The 15738-nt window shown below is 38.1% G+C and overlaps 4 protein-coding genes across 5 annotated transcripts in view; 1 reads left to right on the forward strand and 3 right to left on the reverse strand.

Annotated features, from left to right (window-relative positions):
- LOC126786688 (alpha-glucosidase-like) overlaps positions 1–15738 on the forward strand; it is a 109533-nt gene that overhangs the window by 11722 nt on the left and 82073 nt on the right. The gene's annotated exons all lie outside the window — the stretch shown is intronic.
- On the reverse strand, positions 482–1485 carry LOC126786701 (CASP-like protein 1B1). Its single transcript, XM_050512606.1, has 3 exons — positions 1245–1485; positions 1025–1148; positions 482–903 (listed from the first exon to the last, which is right to left on the reverse strand). The coding sequence occupies exons 1-3, from the start codon at positions 1472–1474 to the stop codon at positions 685–687; spliced, it is 573 nt and encodes a 190-aa protein (XP_050368563.1). The 5' UTR covers positions 1475–1485; the 3' UTR covers positions 482–684.
- On the reverse strand, positions 2544–7254 carry LOC126786702 (protein LSD1). 2 transcript variants are annotated; one of them, XM_050512607.1, is made up of 8 exons: positions 7178–7254; positions 7022–7093; positions 4742–4855; positions 4054–4164; positions 3612–3721; positions 3188–3241; positions 3027–3098; positions 2544–2924 (listed from the first exon to the last, which is right to left on the reverse strand). In XM_050512607.1, exons 3-8 carry the CDS (start codon positions 4851–4853, stop codon positions 2883–2885), a joined length of 501 nt encoding a protein of 166 aa, XP_050368564.1. In that variant the 5' UTR covers positions 4854–4855; positions 7022–7093; positions 7178–7254; the 3' UTR covers positions 2544–2882. The 2 variants fall into 2 exon arrangements, with proteins under 2 accessions (XP_050368564.1, XP_050368565.1); XM_050512608.1 differs by lacking the exons at positions 7022–7093; positions 7178–7254 and adding an exon at positions 5435–5540.
- Positions 5481–7245, reverse strand: LOC126786696 (protein ROOT PRIMORDIUM DEFECTIVE 1). The gene is made up of 3 exons (XM_050512598.1): positions 7178–7245; positions 7022–7093; positions 5481–6840 (listed from the first exon to the last, which is right to left on the reverse strand). The coding sequence occupies exon 3, from the start codon at positions 6690–6692 to the stop codon at positions 5481–5483; it is 1212 nt and encodes a 403-aa protein (XP_050368555.1). The 5' UTR covers positions 6693–6840; positions 7022–7093; positions 7178–7245.

Genomic DNA, 15738 nt, shown 5'->3' on the forward strand with positions numbered 1-15738 from the left:
TATTTGAGTGCGTTATAATTTGAGTTTTGCCGCATTATTATGATTCACATATTGCAAAGATGATTTTCAATCGGTTGGTTAAGTCGAGTACTACGCCAGATGCGAGAGCATCAGAAGTCGAAAAAAGCTTTGGTCGCTGACTAATTATTGAGAAAAGTCATGATTATTCCACGGATTTTATTTAATTTATGTTTATTTTTCATTCGCCAACTTCAATATATTTTCTTATTTTGTCTGTGACAGTGGTTCTTACATTTTGCAACCCTCAATTTATTTAAGAAATAGCTTTTTTGTAATCATATTTTGGTGTTATTCAAGAGATTAAGGGTTGAGAATCAACAAGCATAGCCCCTATTGTCCCAACCCTTGTGATCATTTCCACTAGTTGCTCTAGAAAGAATTCTATTGTCGTTTGGATAATACAATGCCGAGACACTAAGCACTACGATCATGGAAATGATTTCTTTGTTATGAAGAAGCGATTGTATGTAACATTTTTACCAGTATTACACAAGTTCATGTCATGACTTCATCCTACACATTGAACAAGTAATAACCACCTTCTTCTGTGATTGTGCGTTTGTGGATATCACTCCAGAACAACAAACACATAAATATATCAAACATCAAAACACAAATCAATCAACAAGTTTTCATGAAAAGGGACTATAGCATCGGAATGCTCTATTTCGTTTTCAGTAGCTTGATGATGGACAACACTGTGATAACCACCAAGAGAAGCAGCCCAATATAAGAAGCAATGAGAGCACCACCACCATGGTCGCAGAACTTGCCAAACTTGTCACAGATTTTGTTCCATTGAGCGTGGGAGTTTCCTTTCTTCCCTAGCTGTGCCATGAAGGTAGCTGCACCATCACCAGAAGATGCCAGCGCCACAGTCATCTGCAGTGCACAAAACATTAATGAACAACACAATATTTAGTCGACATGAAAACAATCTGTACTAGGCTACTAGCTAGCCAGTTATATATCGACATGTTAAGCTTAAAAAATGTTCATCTACCATGTCTAAAATGGCCATCATCACAAGGCGAAGACCCTTGTCCTTGAACTTGTCACCGAAAATCTGCACTATTATCATCAGCAAGTTGTGAAGGCTGGCCATTCCATTAGCTACAACAAAGTACCTGCATGATCCTCATTTCACGAAAATCAGCATTTCACTTCTAATTTCATCACGATTTCCAGCGTTCATGAGAGGAGAAAGAATAGTGTGTGCTTACACATTTGCTGGATTGTGTTGAAACTTGGCTGTGAGAGTGGCTTTTACTGGAGTAGTACCAATAGTAGCAACAACCAAGGTCTTGGTTTCTTTGTTAAGTGCCATTACAAGAGTTGCGGAAAGCGTGGCCAAGAAGGCAACCACTCTCAGCAACAGAATGGTACAATCCTTTGGCTTTCTCATCACCACCAAGCAACTAGACCCTGGTTTCTCTCCATCTTCTAGCGCCATTGTTAGAACTGAATGAGAGATATGGAAGTGATTGCTTTGTTTTCGAGGTAGAGGCGTATATATAGTAACTTAGACGAAGGGAAATGGATTAGAAGAAGTCTTCAGTTGTTGAGTCTGCTAGTGCGAAGAACATATCTACTCATAGGAGTTGTCTCAACAATCCACAAACTTTTGGTACACAGGTTGGTAGAGGTAGCTCGGAAGATTAATTCTATTAACTCCATGACTTTATGGTAACATTTGGTTGTCTTAAGCAAATCTATATGGTCTAAAGTCTAAACTATAACAAGCAGCATACCATATTTTCTCTCTCTACACTTTACAGAAACACATCAGCAATTTTAACAATCTCTAATTAGTTCACAAACGGAAAACTTGTTCTTTAAGTCATCAACGTTCCCCCAAGTCTACTCCAAAGAGTGAAAGGGAAGGGCCGACGTGTGTGCTATATTAGTCTGGCCATCCAGCAAACAGCATTGTTTCTTAGTTCAAAGCTTTAGAACAAAATAGAGTACCAACATGGCATCAATTACCAGAATAAGGCTTCCATATGAATGAAAGTGATCCTTATTTGTAAGAGAAACTACACTCCATGACCCTGGGACAAGCACTTCAATTGTCCATAAATGCATCCCCAACAAACATTATCACCAACATCTGTTGGATTAGGGTCCTTGTTTTAGTTGTTTCCACATCGGCTATCTTCACGAACTCCGCCGTACTTTTGAAGAAGATTGCTGGAACAGTAATAGGATTTCCTGCTATTTAAAGTTTAGAGTGATGGGATTTCCTACTCGAAAGAGTTTAGTGATGGTCTGATTGGTCTCCATAAGTCCATAACAATAGCTTAGTGACAGATTGTATGTAGGTAAAGTTGCCTGTTACAGTGACAGGTCAATGGTTGTTCACGGAGAACTTGATCCTAAAAGGGACAACAAAAACCCAAATTTGATATCAAAAATAAAGAAACTGGGAATTCGAGCACGTACAAAGCAAAGCAATTGCAATTGCAAATGCAGACTAGTGTTTGAAATGATTAAGCTTAAAATAAATATAAGAAAAGCATCAGTTCATCAACCAAATAAATTTTTTTAAATACAGAATAAATGTTTGACAATTAGATCCGGGAACATATATACTTTATCTGCAGTCAATCAACTACAACACATGGTGATATAGCAATCACAAGAATGACATGAATATCCTTTCCACTTCAGGTGTTTCAAGTGCATCATACATTAATCTGACACCACAGATTGACATAGTTTCTCGCACAAATGTTGTAAATTATGAACATCCCCAACAAAATATACAACCAATTTTGATGTCTATCTTCCATGTAATGTGTGATAAGGATTCCAGTTCCTTCAAAGTAAAAGTAGCTGCGGTAGATTCCAGGATCTGGATGCTATTTTTTCCCTGTTGTGACACCAACTACAACGTTGCTCACCTGTGAGATTAAGAAAATTATGATCAGCTGATCTTTGTTTGCTTGATAAGGAAAGGAAAATTTGAAGGGAAAACAGATGAACGATGAACTGAATGGACATACCAATTTTCCACTCTCATCAACCGACATAGGGTTCTCAACGACAACAGTTTGACTCTGAGAATTAGGCATTGACTGCAAAAAAAAAAAAGATTAGTATCACAAGTCACTACCACAAACATGCTCCCATCTGGAATATAGATGGTATACTATAATTAGCTTACTGCTGAAGTAGAGGGTCTCTGAACTGGAATTGGGAGTCGTGGATTGCCACCCATCTGTAAAAGTACATAAAATTTGCATGTAAGATCGAGGCACATAGAGAGAGGCTGACTGACTTGCAGCATGATAAACAGGTGAACGACGTATAATAATAGACCTTTTGGGTGATACTGTGACTTCATTAAAGTTGTCTCAAAAAGTTAAGATTTACTTTACATGCGACCAGAAAATAACACCAACCTCTTAATGAGGCACAAAATCCACATGAAAGAAATAAGATAGGCAAGACAAAGTAGCAAGTTTAAATACTACTTTAATACAATACCAAAGTAGAAGACAACTTTAGTGAAGTCACAGTATGAACAGAATTTCAATGGTATATGAGTCACTGATATGCCAAAGGTAAAAAGAATGAAATCAACTTACAACATTGGTAACAAACTGACAGACTGCGCATTTAACAGAAGGAGCCCCATATGGATACATAAGCGTTGTCCGGCAGTTCCCACAGTTGATGTGGGCAAACTGATTGGTTGCTGTATTACACAAAACGAAAGCCCTCATTAGATAATAGTTCAGGTGGTAAAATAGTTTTCCATGTATGCAACATAAAAGAAAATTCAGCAAAATATGCAATTGTGAAGCTCTTTAATAAAACAAGGATGAACAGATCACAAGTTCACGACGGATCCATTTTTCGATTTTATTGAATATCAACTACTAAGAAATAGGCAAATAGGTATTCAAAAGAACAGAAGTTTCAAGCCTGTTATCACCAGAAGATATTGCACTAAAACAATAAGGCTGCATCATTACCTCCATGTTGCATATAAAAATAAGGAAAAACACAAAAGAGCTTATATAATACCTGGAGCAAGGTTGACTGTATGGCAGCAGGAGCATCTCACACTTGTTGCGCCCCGTGTATGCATTAACAACGTCCTGCAACCCCCACAAATAAGTTGAGCCATTTCCGTACCTACAAGATTTGCCACATTATCATACCGGATGACTCCATGAAATGCTTCTAAGGTTAGGTTCGAGTTTATTGATGTCTAGTCCAGTATTGATAGTACACAGTATATAAAGCCTCTGTTCAAAGAACCATATTGACTGACAATCCACATGATATCAATAACTGAGATTTATAGACAACCAGGTAAACAGTTTACGGATTTCCAGTGATCTCACTCTCCTCCATTCTTTTCAATTTCTATTTCAACCATGCATCTTACACATGACTAATACATTTTCCTCTAAATTTCTGCTATATAATTTCCGCTAAATTCCTACCATTTAATATATTTTTCTGATTTGACACAAATAAGACTAACAAACCCTTCTAGTTATACTATAAAGAAGAGGGACATGCATCAACTACACCATATTGATAATGTTTATCCTCCATTTGACTTTACCATAAATAACAAAACCTTATACCATACTTCCTACTAAGCAGATGCTAATTCATATATCTACCAATATTTTATGAACAGAGACTGCTTACTAATTCAGTACCTATTAAAAAGAACTGAAAAGAAAAGAAAGTGTATTACCAGGGGGAGGGACAGGGGTGATTATATTGCATAATGCACAACAAACATTTGAAGCTCCTCTTGGATATAAAAGGATGCTTCTACAACCACTACAAACAAGCTGGCTCTGCATAGCTGCAACATTAGTACATAAAAAATGAGGGCTCGCACGACAAGCATATTTGGCAGTTATTGTGGAAATGAAATTCATTTGTTTTTTCTACTATGTCAATATGCATTAAGGTACATTAACTTATTTCAAAATAAGAAAAGGTACAGTGACTCCATTACAAGTTTTGAAACAATCTAAGATCCTTGCAGTCTGCCACAGTGCTACTATTATATGTTTGTATTGTAACAAGACGTATCTTTTTTGAATAATTTCACAACTAGAGAAGAAAAATCAGAGGGACAACTGCACAATTTGAGCAAACATGAAGTATACAAGATAATCACTAAAAATCAAAGCCAAGAAAGAAGTAGCTCTTCCTTATAAAAGAAAAAAAAATTAACCAACAATCATCATGATGACAGCAAACCAAACAGGACAACACAAGGAAAGAAATTTGTGCTGATGCACAATTCCTAACATTTTCTTGACTCCCACACCAATATAACTGAATTGCATCAATTTTGCAGTCCACTTAAAGCAAAAGATTGACATTGAAAGTAGAAAATCAAACCAAAACAGCTCTGGGCTCTGGCTAATAAGACCTTTAAGTTCATCAGGTTTGCAGAAAGGAAAAGAAAACTGTAGTAACTAATCAGAGTCGGAAATTTCTCCATTGAGCTGCTCTAGATACTGAGCCTCCTTGCTATTAGCAATGCTCCTCATCTTTGAGTCACCAATAAACATATCATGGCGTCCTAAAACAACAAGATCCAGAAGCTTTCTCCTTGCATTATAAACTGGATTTGGGTGAATCAAACACCCTTTTTCATAAGCTTCTCTCAGAAAAACAGTGTGCCTCTTTCCCTTGGTAGACAAATAGAACATCCCAGGGTGATCCAGAAACAAATCCCTTACATTCAAATCAAACCCAAACCATTTTCTGAAATGACTGATATTCTCCACTTCGACCATCTTCTCAACTGTCAGATTTAAGAACTCATGAACTATTGCAACTGCTCGTTTCTCCCCAACTATCATTCCAGCTTTAGACAACTTTTTCTTCTCTGTGACCTCATCATATGGCCCTACGTATGGCAATTTCTGCCATTCTTTAACCTTGGCTCTAAAATTCTTTCTTAACCTCATCCCTGGAGGATACCCATGCTTAAAACTAAACTGAAGTTCAGCCCTATCAACACTGCAACCCTCCTTGCAATATTCTTCTACCCTCCAATTCTCAACAGCAGCAACAAACTTATCAGAAATTTCACCAACCAGTTTCAAGTTATGAGTATTGGGCTCATGAGCATCACAAAGTTGAAAAAGATGGGAGTTCTTAGATATTACAGACTCCTCAAAATCATCAGGAAGCCCAAGTTCCCTGAAAACCTTAAAAATGCCACGGAGTGGCAGCATTTTGGAAGTTGACATGGACAAAAGCCGTACCAATCGATCAACAACAAGTGGCAATGAGGCATTAATAGCCCCTGCTTCTTCTTCTGAAATTCGAAAAGCAGCATCAGTTAACGTGCTTCGTGTCTGTCCCTTTGTTGGGTCATGGTAAATGTGGAAAATATGAGGGTATTTGCGGAGAAAGGCCACTGCACCACGGTTGAGATGGAGCTTCTGAGAGAGCCTGGAGAGAAAATCAACAGAAACTGCAAGGTCGCTCGGGTTTGCTAGGATGAGATCTTGCACTGCAATGACTTTCACAAGGTTCTTGTACTTATCCATTAATTTCTCAAACGTGGGATCTCTGGCTCTTGATGCTACATACTGAGATGAGGTTGTTTTCAACCTAACACCCAAAAACCGATCGTAGGGCTGCTTCATTATCAATCTCATAACTCGGGTACCCATCTAAACTCAAACAGTTATATATCTAAGCTACCTTTGGGACACAATCTACCTTTTAGAACTTATATCCCTTAAAACCGAAGCTCAACCTTCTCGAACACTTCTCGAAACAAAACCAAATCACTAAGCTGACAGCAGAACATGTCCCATTCTATATAAAAAGATCAAAACCTAAATAAGTCCAGGCAGGCCAAAACACACATAACCCAATGCCTAGGACCACAACAAATCTCAACACAATTGATCAGACCAAAAACTAATCAAATCCATAAAACCAATCACCAAACACCAGTTACATTAACACAAAGCTTAATCAAACAACGAATTATTACCTCACAAAAAAGTTTCAATCTTTACGATCCCTCTCCCAAATTTGAGTTACAAATCCACACAAAATCGAAACCCTGCAACACAACAAAGGCTTCAATTAGACCCAAATTACAAACAGAAAGCACAAACCCAACAATAGTATCAAAGAAAACGAATACCTGGGCACAAAGGGAAGGAATAAAGATGAGAGCTTTGGACCCAAATGTGGAATTTGGGGGGTGTTGGGAATTGGGTAAGATCGGATACGCGGGATTAGGCCAAAGATAGAAATGGGTGAAATTTTTAATTGACGTGAAGCGAAGGGAATTGACCTAGAAGATGAAGACGGTTGAAGTTGGTTTCTTGTTGGGGGAATAATGGAAGAGAGAGAGAGAAAGACAGAGAGATGAGATTGAGAAGTTTCGAAAGCTTCGTTTGGTTTAATGTAAATTATGTCGTAAACTGGACAGCTCCATTAGGTTAATAGATGACAGGGAGACTTAGCCAATGTAGGATTGAGTCTCCGAACTCGAACAGAGAGAGGGCTAGTCTCCTCTTCTACATCTTCTATGTCCTTTAAAATATCCGACACCCCTCTTTTCTAGCCATTTTATTTTTTCTATTTGTAAACTCTAATTTTCTGAATTAATTAGGGCTTCTTATAAAAAACTCTATTTGCACACCATTAATTAGAAAATAGTCAAACAATCTTCTAAAATCATAAAAAAGTCACTCATTCAAAATTCATAAACCGTTACACATATTCTTGTAGCAAATTACAATTTTCCATCGTCGTGTTGTTCTGTCCAATCTCTCCAGGTAAACCCCCATCACCACCCTTGCCATAACTCGCCGGAGCTATTAGTGCCAAACCACTCGAAATCGAAGGAGCAGGACAAAAAAGCCATCGTAATTAATTGGATCTCGAAGTCTAAGGAACTGATACGCCACCAGAGAAGGTAGCACGTCAGAGCCGGATCTCCATTCAAGAGGGGTCTCCGGCGATAGGTACATCCCATCTGCGTCACGTCGTCCCGATCGGTGCTGACGATATGTTTGATTTGGCAAGGAGACGACATGGCCACCGACGTGTGCGCCTCACTTCGTCTTCGCCGCCTCACTCGTCGTGTTAGATCTCGAAGTCTGAGGAACTGATATGCTGATATTGAACGAATTTACCGCTGCTACTATCACAGTATCTATCACAGTAGCTATCACATTGTCTGTCACACTACCTGTCACAACAGAAAGTTAGTGTGACAACGGTTGTGATAGCAGGTGTGACAGAGGTTGTGACAACGGTGAGTTGTGGTTTGACAATGGAGGTGCGGGGTGGAGATGCGGGGTGGAGGTGCAAGATTGGGTCGTGGTTTGACAATGGAGGCGCGGGGTGGAGGAGCAGGTTCACTGCGGAAGATGCACATATGCTGATGTTGAACAAATTTACCGCTGCTGCTATCACAGTAGTTATCACATTGTGTGTCACATTAGCTATCACACTACCTGTCACAGTAGAAAGTTAGTGTGACAGCGGTTGTGACATCAGGTGTGATAGGGGTTGTGACAGCGGTTACGACATCAGGTGTGACAGTTTGTGTTATTATGGTTGTGACAACGGTTGTGACAGGTAGTGTGACAGAAGATGTGACAGTTGGTGTGGCAGGTAATGTGACAGGAGGTGTGACATGTAGTGTGACAGGAGGTATGACATGTAGTGTGACAGGAGGTGTGACATGTAGTGTGACAGAGGTTGTAACAGTGGGTGTGACAATGGGTATTACAGGTAGTGTGACAGTGTCTGTGATAGTGGTTGTGACAGGAGGTGCGACATGCCGAGAGGAAATGTGGAAATATGCGAAATTTTGTTAAAATTCAAATGAGATTGGTATAAGTATGCTCAAAATGAAGAGAATAGCTAGAATTAGGGAACCTTGAGCTTCGGTTTCGTCGGAATTGCTTGGAGCACCGTCATCGATGGCGGCAACCCTTTGCGATGGTTTTTGCGTCTTGTATGGTTAGTTGATTCGGAGTGGGTAGTATATCAAATGAAAGAGGGGAGCGAGATCTTTCTAACGGTACCAATTTCGTCAAAATCTATCGCCGGACGAGAATGTTATGGCCGAAATTAGAAAAAGAAGAAAAAAATAGTGAGAAATAGCAAAACAATCCAAAAAATATTTTTATAGTGACTTTTTTCTAATTTTGTTGATTTTTTTTATAATTTTCACATGTGATGATCTTTTTATAATTAATTTATAAGTAGTGACTTTTTTTAATATAAGTCGGGAGATATTATTTTTTTATAATTTGTCCTATTAATTAAGCTAATAAAATTATCTTTTTTTTTAGGGACCGTTTTAAAGGAAAAATACAAAGTTTTTAAACGTTGGTGAGCGTCTATTGAAAGGATAGGATAGTAAATATTTAGTGAATTTTCATCTACAAAAACTGGTATGAACCAAAAAAACCGAGACATGTCTACATTCTAGCTTCAATATCACATTGAAAGATTTGAGCTACAGAGGTACAATAACCTTATAGTGCAATGCTGCAATTGAGAGATTAGAAACTTTGCCTCTTTAACCAGAACATCTTAAAGTAAAAGATCTTGAAGAGCAACGTTCAATACTGCAAACACACTTTAAGCATCCCCTTTAATTTACAACATATTAAAGATAATCGGCACATAAAAATGAAGCTCATGAACCAGCACCAGGAACTCCCATGGCTGAGAACTAATGAAAACTCGTACCAGGTACTGCTAAAACAGCCAGGCAACATCAATCTCATCTCAACCATGTGTATCCCTCAATTCATTTGAAGATGAGGTTTTGACGATTATTTTCTGTCTCATTTTCTGATCCCATTTTGGTGTAGACAAGTCGTCCATGAGATTTAAGGTTGAGAATCAGCATGACAGTAAGTGTAGCCCCTACTCCTAAATCAAGGTTTCCTCCAATTGCTTTGGAGAAAAAAAAAACATATCTTTTGTCGTGGATATATCTCAGTTTCTACACAAACACTACTCATGAAATGATATCCATGGTTGAGAAGAAGCTATCGTATGTAGATTTTTAACCAGCTTTACACAAGATCATGTCATGACTTGATCCTACATCATATATGTGCCATAAGTAACAATCATCATCTTCTGTGATTGTGGTTGTGTGGATAACACTCCGGCCGGCACAGTAAACACACATGTATCAAACATTAATACACAAATTAGTCAAACAAGTATACATGAATAGGGACTAGAGCATTTCGTTTGATGAACAGCACTGTGATAACCACCAAGAAGCAGCCTAACATAAGAACTTAAGAAGCAATAAGAGTACTACATTGAAAAGATTTAGCCCATTAGGAATCAAGCATATATATACATATTGTTTATGTTAACGAACTCAGTGCCGAAATCAAATGTGATATGGGTTCCTCTATGCAAAGCAACAATATATTGGACCAAAAATAATACAGTAGAGGTAGCAACGGTGGCCAAACTCGCATAATATTACCCTAGCTCAACGATGATCGTGTGCTACAATTTTCCCGCACAAGTTTTTCTTCTCAGTCACACGATTGTTTGAGTGATGGCACAGAGTAAAAGTTGAATGCAGTCTAGGATCTGAAGATGAATGTCTATCAGTAGATGGGAAAGTATAAAACTCGGCAGCCTCGAGTTCGGTTGAGAAGACCTGATTGCCATCAAGGTAATTGGAGATGAACACTTTAAAAACAGCTATACGTGTATACCGTCGATACACTTCATACCCGCCCTGATCAGCGGAATACACCAAGCACACTCGGCCACCGTCGCACTTGCCCATAAAACAATACCTGACACATAAAAAAGGACAGAATATCCATTGAAGCTCGTTTAGGGTTCAAAAGATCTAAGCCTCTCCTGTAACTGCGGTATAAGCCTCTCCTGTAACTGCTAACAGCAAATTTGTGACCCCAAGTAGAGTGTTTATCGTAAGAGTAATTATAATCACAATAGGGGGGACGAGGAAGATCTTTCCAGGATTGGTGAAATGGATCAAAAACTTTGAACAGGGGTGGCTGATGATCAATATCTTTGTCATCGCCCGAGTATGGTGCTCTGGCCACAACATAGATTTTGTTCTCAAGGGTGAAAACTATACTATTACTCAACCTCGAATCAATTACCCTCCTTGGAATGGCACAACCGTCGTTGAGACTGATGGTTGGACCCTCTGAAGCATCAGGATCAAAGGCATAGACATCTAAGTTGGGGACTTGAGCATTCCAACGTACCTTTTTACGGTCACACCGGCGATTATCTTCCGAATTATTGTTTTCTCTGTCAACGGAATCGTCGTCATCATCATCACTGGGATCAGTATCATTGATTCCTTGCGTATACCCCCCTAGCATGTACACTTTGGAATTCACAACAATAGGTTGCATTGCCAGCGGAATAGTTGTATCAGGAAGCGGAACAATTGTATCTGGAATGCAGTTGTCCTTATCAGTATAATAGTCATGCACAACTTCAAACTGAGGCTTTGGAGAGTTCTGCTTGCAGAATTCATCAATATTTAGACGGCATATTCGATCCTCCATCATCAAGTACAAAAACCAATCCTTTTTTGCTGTTGGTGCTTGAACCGCCATCTAATTCGACTCAATGGAGAAGTATGCTGTAGCTTCGCCCTAGCAAAAAGAATTTGAATAAGATAGGTTAATCTTCTCCAGTTGGAAAAGGTCTATATATAGAGTGATCATACGGAGGTCACATCATCCGGTCGTACGGCCCCGATCCGCCCTAAAGCCAGCTCGACCCTAAAAGGCCAAGTCCGGTCCGGCCCGTCCTAATGTAAAACCCGAGCCCAAGCCCGGCCCTAAAGCCCTACCCGACCTTATCCTATAATTTTTAAATTTTAGTTATTAATTTAGGGTAATCTTAATTAACCAATTCCAGTTAATATATGAGGTCCATTTTTCCCAACATTGTAGAATGAATATTTCTAGTAGAATGACTATTAATTTAGAGCATGAATTGAGCTTCAGTTTTTGTACATAATACAGGCTCCCAAACATGATATGAAGGTTGAATATATGCTATGAAAATTATTCTCATATACTTATGTTTTTTTTTTTTCTCAAAAGAGATATTTTTGTTTTATAAGAAACTATTGATTTTGAGTTAAACAAAAGCCCAGCCGAGCTCAACCCAAATTTTTAAGTCAGACCCTTTTGGCCCTTGCATAATGGACTTCTAGGGCAGGTTAATGCTTATATTTTGAAGCCTTGGACTAGCCCTAAAATTTGTTGACTAAGTCAAAACCCGGCGCGGCCCGACTCTAAGTCCTAAAATTTAGGGTAGGGTGAACCCTGTGCCGGCCATGATGAGCCATAATCATTAGGGGTGGACAAACTGACCCGAAAACCGAAAAAAACCGTACCCGAACCCAAACCGAATCCGAACAAACCGAAACCCGAATCAAACCGAACCGAAAAAAAAAAACCGAACCGAACCGATTCTATTTGGGTTAGGTTTTGGGTTCAGTCCCTTAGAAACCGAACCGACCCAAACAACCCGAAGTCAATGGTCAACGTTACAAAACGACATCATTTTGTCATATTTATAATTTTACATTATTATTATTTTTTAAATAACAAAATAGTGTGGTCGGCCTCACAGCCGCACATAATTTCTAACCTATTTGACCTAATGTATAAGAGGCGCATTATTTAGCCGTCTTGCTTTCTTCATAATGCGATAGTTTTATTTTAAACCTAATATAAATGTTATGATACATTAGTTGACATTTAGGAAATCGACAAATCTAATTCGAAATATGATCGATCGACACCAGCAGATATGATTGGTATATATATTTAGGGAACCCGTAAAATTTCGTCCGTTTTGGACATGGTTTGACCGTTCGTACCTACGGTTAACTAAAAAAGAGGCGTTTTCACATATTGAAACCCTATTGACCGGGGCTTTGCCAAATATATTTCTTTAGTGCGACCGCGCATGATAGGTAACAAAAATTAGGTGATTTCAGATATGCAAACGGCTTTCGGCGTTCGCATATTTGTAATAGGTCATCCCTTATGGCATAATAGTGGTGTTTTCGATTTACCAAAAATTCTAACGGTTAAATGAGGTCCGAATTGGATGAAATTTTTATAGGGTCACTAAATATATATACCGATCACATCGGCTGGTGTCGATCGATTCCTAGAAGTTTCCTTCATATAGTCGCTTCATAATGCGATAGTTTTATTTTAAACCTAATATAAAGATTATGATACACTAGTTGACACTTATGTGATGGTCAACTCTAATTCGAAATATGGTCGATCGACACCAGCAGATGTGATTGGTATATATATTTAGGGACCCCGTAAAAATTTCATCCATTTTGGACATGGTTTGACCATTCGTACCTACGGTTAACTAAAAAAGAGGCGTTTTCACATATTGAAACCCCATTGACCGGGGCTTTGCCAAATATATTTCTTTAGTGCGACCACGCATGATAAGTAACAAAAATGAGGTGATTTCAGATATGCAAACGGCTTTTGGCGTTCGTATATTTGTAATAGGTCCTCCCTTATGGCATAATAGTGATGTTTCGATTTACTAAAAATTTCGACGGTTAAATGAGGTCCGAATTGAATGAAATTTTTATAGGGTCACTAAATATATTGACCGATCACATCGGCTGGTGTCGATCGATCCCTAGAAGTTTCCTTCATATAGTCGCTTCATAATGTGATAGTTTTATTTTAAAACCTAATATAAAAGTTATGATACACTAGTTGACACTTATGTGATCGTCAACTCTAATTCGAAATATGGTTGATCGACACCAGCAGATGTGATTGGTATATATATTTAGGGACCCCGTAAAAATTTCGTCCATTTTGGACATGGTTTGACCGTTCGTACCTACGGTCAACCAAAAAAGATGCGTTTTCACATAATAAAACCTCATTGACCGGGGCTTTGCCAAATAGATTTCTTCAGTGCGACCGCGCAAGATAGGTAACAAAAATTAGGTGACTTCAGATATGCAAACGGCTTTCGGCATTCGCATCTTTGTAATGGATTCTCCTTTAGGACAAATTAGTGGTGTTTTCAGTTTACCGGAAATTCTGACGGTCAAACTAGGTCCGAATAGGATGAAATATTTTTCATGGTCATTAAATATATATACTGATCACATCGGATGGTGTCGATCGATCCCTAAAAGTTTCATTCATATAGTCGCTTCATAATGCGATAGTTTTATTATAAATCTAATATAAAGGTATGATACATTAGTGGACACTTCATCAATCGATAACTCCAGTTTGAAATATGGTCGATCGACACCAGCAGATGTGATCAGTATATATATTTAGGGAACCCGTAAAAATTTAGTCTGATTTGGATATTGATTGATCGTCCATACTTATGGTAAAAAAAAGGCGTTTTGACATATTAAAATCCTCATTGACCGGGGCTTTGCCAAATAGATTTTTTTGGTGCGACTGCACACAATCGGTGACAAAAATTAGGTGATTTCATATATGCAAACGACTTTTAGTGTTCGCATATTGGTAATGGGTATTCCCTTATGACATATTAGTGTTGTTTTCGGGTAAAAACCCATCGGGCTTGCGGGCCTCGGCGAGCTTTTCAGATCCACGGGCTAAATGATGAGGCATAAGTCAATTAGGTATGAAATAATCATTAGACTATTAGTTTTTCATCTTTATGTTAAATTTTGTACTTTTAAAATTAATATATAATATTACGTATTTTACATACGGGTAAAACAGAAAAAAAAACCGAACCGAACCGAACCGTACGGGTTGGGTTGGATTGTGGGTCACAGTCTCTAAAATAGAAAAACTGAACCGAACCGAACCGAATTTAAAATTTGAGTTGGGTTATGGGTTTTGTCCAAAACCGAACCGAATAGACCCGTGTCCACCCATAATAATCATATGGTACAATTGGTATGAATCTTCTTATAATAATATGACCATAACTATACCGAGGTCAATAAGGACATTATAGAATACCCATTTCAACAGAGTAGTGTATGTTCTAAAAACAATATTGGAAGATTTTGAATTTAAAACCGTGTGATGTAGAAGAAATAATACAGAAGTAGACAGAGGATTACATGTTAACTTTATAGTAGGTACGATGAAACCTAGAGATAGACGGAATAGTAAACCCATTACTCATAATCTCATATGACTAAACCAAAGCGTACAAATAAAGTGTGGTTTTGTCAAATTTACGTCAAACCGCAAATGAAGGCAGATAGCTCAACATTTTGCGAAGGGTTGTTGAAAGCTATTCAATATTTTTACAATCCTAGATCATCTAAATGTATCAGTTACCGCTGAATATGCTCATAATTAGTTTATAAAAAGAATCCAATTAAAAAAGCACACTGACATAAGAACTCTGTCAAATCCTCAACAAGACATTAAAAGGCGGAACCCACCAATGTTCTGTTGCTCCACGTTGGACAATGAAATCATACAAATAAATTTGCCGACCACCATATTTGTCCACTTTATACCTATTATTTTAAACTCATATCATATGTCAAATTGCTCAATTATTATCTAAATATGAGTTGAGAAAAAACATATGACATGAGTTTAAAATTGTGAACAAATAAAAAATAGTCGGCAAATTTGAGTAATTGAACACATGACATAAGTTTAGACATCAAATCACACCTAAAAACAACCTAAA

Source organism: Argentina anserina, chromosome 3, assembly GCF_933775445.1.
Source record: "Argentina anserina chromosome 3, drPotAnse1.1, whole genome shotgun sequence".
In the NCBI taxonomy this organism is placed as follows: Eukaryota; Viridiplantae; Streptophyta; class Magnoliopsida; order Rosales; family Rosaceae; genus Argentina; species Argentina anserina.

Bases quoted from the DNA above. Each gene is read 5' to 3' on its own strand.
- LOC126786701 (XM_050512606.1), bottom strand. From the start codon at position 1,474: ATGGCGCTAGAAGATGGAGAGAAACCAGGGTCTAGTTGCTTGGTGGTG. The intron at 1,149-1,244 runs GTAAGCACACAC...AGGATCATGCAG, and splicing joins CAACACAATCCAGCAAATGT to GTACTTTGTTGTAGCTAATG. The intron at 904-1,024 runs GTAGATGAACAT...TGTGCACTGCAG, and splicing joins TGATGGCCATTTTAGACATG to ATGACTGTGGCGCTGGCATC.
- LOC126786702 (XM_050512607.1), bottom strand. From the start codon at position 4,853: ATGCAGAGCCAGCTTGTTTGTAGTGGTTGTAGAAGCATCCTTTTATAT. The intron at 3,722-4,053 runs GTATTATATAAG...TGTGTAATACAG, and splicing joins TACAGTCAACCTTGCTCCAG to CAACCAATCAGTTTGCCCAC. The intron at 3,099-3,187 runs GTAAGCTAATTA...TTTTTTTTGCAG, and splicing joins AGAGACCCTCTACTTCAGCA to TCAATGCCTAATTCTCAGAG.
- LOC126786696 (XM_050512598.1), bottom strand. From the start codon at position 6,692: ATGGGTACCCGAGTTATGAGATTGATAATGAAGCAGCCCTACGATCGG.